Source organism: Sinocyclocheilus rhinocerous, unplaced genomic scaffold (genome assembly GCF_001515625.1).
Source record: "Sinocyclocheilus rhinocerous isolate Xijiao unplaced genomic scaffold, SAMN03320098_v1.1 scaffold2415, whole genome shotgun sequence".
NCBI lineage: Eukaryota > Metazoa > Chordata > Actinopteri > Cypriniformes > Cyprinidae > Sinocyclocheilus > Sinocyclocheilus rhinocerous.
In genome coordinates this window covers 184,173-186,305 of record NW_015666566.1, presented here as the reverse complement: position 1 = coordinate 186,305, position 2,133 = coordinate 184,173, and the positions used below count along the sequence as shown (strand labels likewise).

Sequence of the window (2,133 nt, the reverse complement as noted above, 5' to 3'; positions counted from 1 at the left end):
CATCTGAATATTTGGGTTGAACTGTTCTGGAACAGTGTTGTAAATACAACTTAACCACTGATTTATAGTCGTGTCCTCTTTTGGAAGACCAAAGAAAGTAGTTTCGTTTTCACAACGAAACACGCTGATGAGCTTTGTAAAAATCGACGCGTTTCAGAAAGGCGGGGCATAGAGGAGAAACAATAATGTACAGTATGTGGAAAATAATGTGTTTTTTTTAACCTTAAACCGCATAAACACATTTCATTACACCAAATACACAAAATAATGTTCTTTTTAGCAACATCATATGACCCCTTTAAATATTTTAAAATATACATTTTTAATATAAAAAGATTTTAATTTAAAGAAAAAAAGGATGGACCTTAAAAATTGCTAATGTATGTAAAAATGGTGATGGTGTAGGAGTATTGCAATGATGCAAAATTATTTAATCAAATTGAAACTGTGCTCTTACCTCAGAATAGGCCTTGGCCCATGAATTTGTAAGTTTGTTTATGTCGACCTCTCCGTTAGTGAGTCTATGTAGGGCTGCTTCTGCCTCCCGGTCATAATCCACTAACGTTTCCCTCTCTATGAAACTAACCAGGTTGTTTTTCAAGTCTAAAATCAATGCAGAAAAGTTAGAGGATGTACAGTAATTCATATATGACTTGGAAATAATGCATTAACAATCTGAGAGTTGAATCTGATCATATACATGCTCAAATAAATGTTAATATATTACCATTTTCTACAAAACAGGGGATTTTATGAAGCAGCATGATCCGCCCATGAAGATCATTGACATTTTCTTTGAGAGGGAACTGAAGTGGTACTTTGAGGACACAGTGATGTTTTCCTGCCTTAAACTCAAACATAAACTCCTTTTCTATTGTATTGGTTTTCCCTTTGTTTTTCCTCATTTTCACCTGCATTTAGAAAACAGACATAACAATAATGGTTTTATAGTATAGACGACAGATACAGACATAATTCTGCATAATAATTATGAACGCTGTCTAGGTAGGGTAGCCATAGGTGTTGAGACGCAGCCATAGTTTCTGCAGAGATGCATTGGAATAGATGCACGTCTGGCATGAATAAATAACTCTGCCATTGTGATGTTATGTAACCAGAAATTGTCGTTACACAAACACAGACGTAAGTTTCCGTTCATAAATATAAGCACACCATTTCAATTATGTGACTAACAAATGCTATTCAACAGCTCACGTGAATGAACTGAGTGCTAAGAAAGAGTTCGTGCTAGACGACGAAACCACAACATACTAACTGAAATATATTTGAAAATGAAGTGTAGCAGAATTACACGGTTATTATTCGTGCATTTTCCAGTAAATTATCCAATATTATTTGCTTGCAAGACACTTCCTGCTTACCTCCACTTGTTTTACTCCGCTAGCTGTCAGCTGATCAGCTAGTTTGTGATTAGTAACAGCAAATTCCACACGAAAAGAGAATCGTGGTTTGTTGTAGCCTGCCCGTAATTTCATTTTCAAATTATTTGCGCTATAATTACTGCGCAATACTTCAGACCAACATACAAGCCAAAAGTCAGCTAAATATTATTTGCTGAAAGTGTTTCGTTCAACACAAAATCCTGAGGAATGGATTTCATATGGTCTAATCCAGGGGTGTCCAAACTTTTCCTTATATATATTGTCCAATAGCCTATGTTTATGGATGTTTCTGAATGTTAAAATCTAGGTTATTTGAATAATAGCATTTGTGGACCTATATTGTCCACTATCAATCCCCTTCGTGCTGCTGCAGTAGTTTAATATTAATAGTTTAGTATTTTGTGTCACTGTATCATTGAGGATGGGATACTGTTGTCACTGAACAGAAGCATGAGGTGTGTATACAGGATTTGTTCTCTGTTACATAGACAAGACCTGTATTAAAGATGCATGCTGTATCAGTTACAGGTAGAGTGACACATTTGTTGAGCTCTTTGTCTCTTGAAGCCTAAATCACGCAACGGCACTGTCTCTTTTTAAATCCTCACACGGAAAATATGAGGGCATCATCACATCATCATGTGACCTGAGCTTCAAAAAAGCAACAGAAAGCAGCTATGTAAAATGTAATTTGATTGTTATTTCTATTATATTCAATATTTTAAAATCA

The 2,133-nt window shown here is 35.3% G+C and overlaps 1 protein-coding gene across 1 annotated transcript in view; it reads right to left on the bottom strand.

The window, feature by feature from the left end:
- Window positions 1–1,647, bottom strand: part of LOC107732788 (protein C12orf4 homolog) — a 14,151-nt gene extending 12,504 nt beyond the window's left edge. Inside the window, exons 1-3 of the mRNA XM_016544203.1 lie at window positions 1,383–1,647; window positions 728–911; window positions 458–603 (exon numbers count right to left, since the gene is read on the bottom strand). Of these exons, the coding sequence (XP_016399689.1) occupies window positions 458–603; window positions 728–911; window positions 1,383–1,496 (444 nt within the window). The 5' untranslated portion in view covers window positions 1,497–1,647. The remainder of the gene's footprint in view (window positions 1–457; window positions 604–727; window positions 912–1,382) is intronic.
- Between the last annotated feature and the right edge of the window lie 486 nt (window positions 1,648–2,133).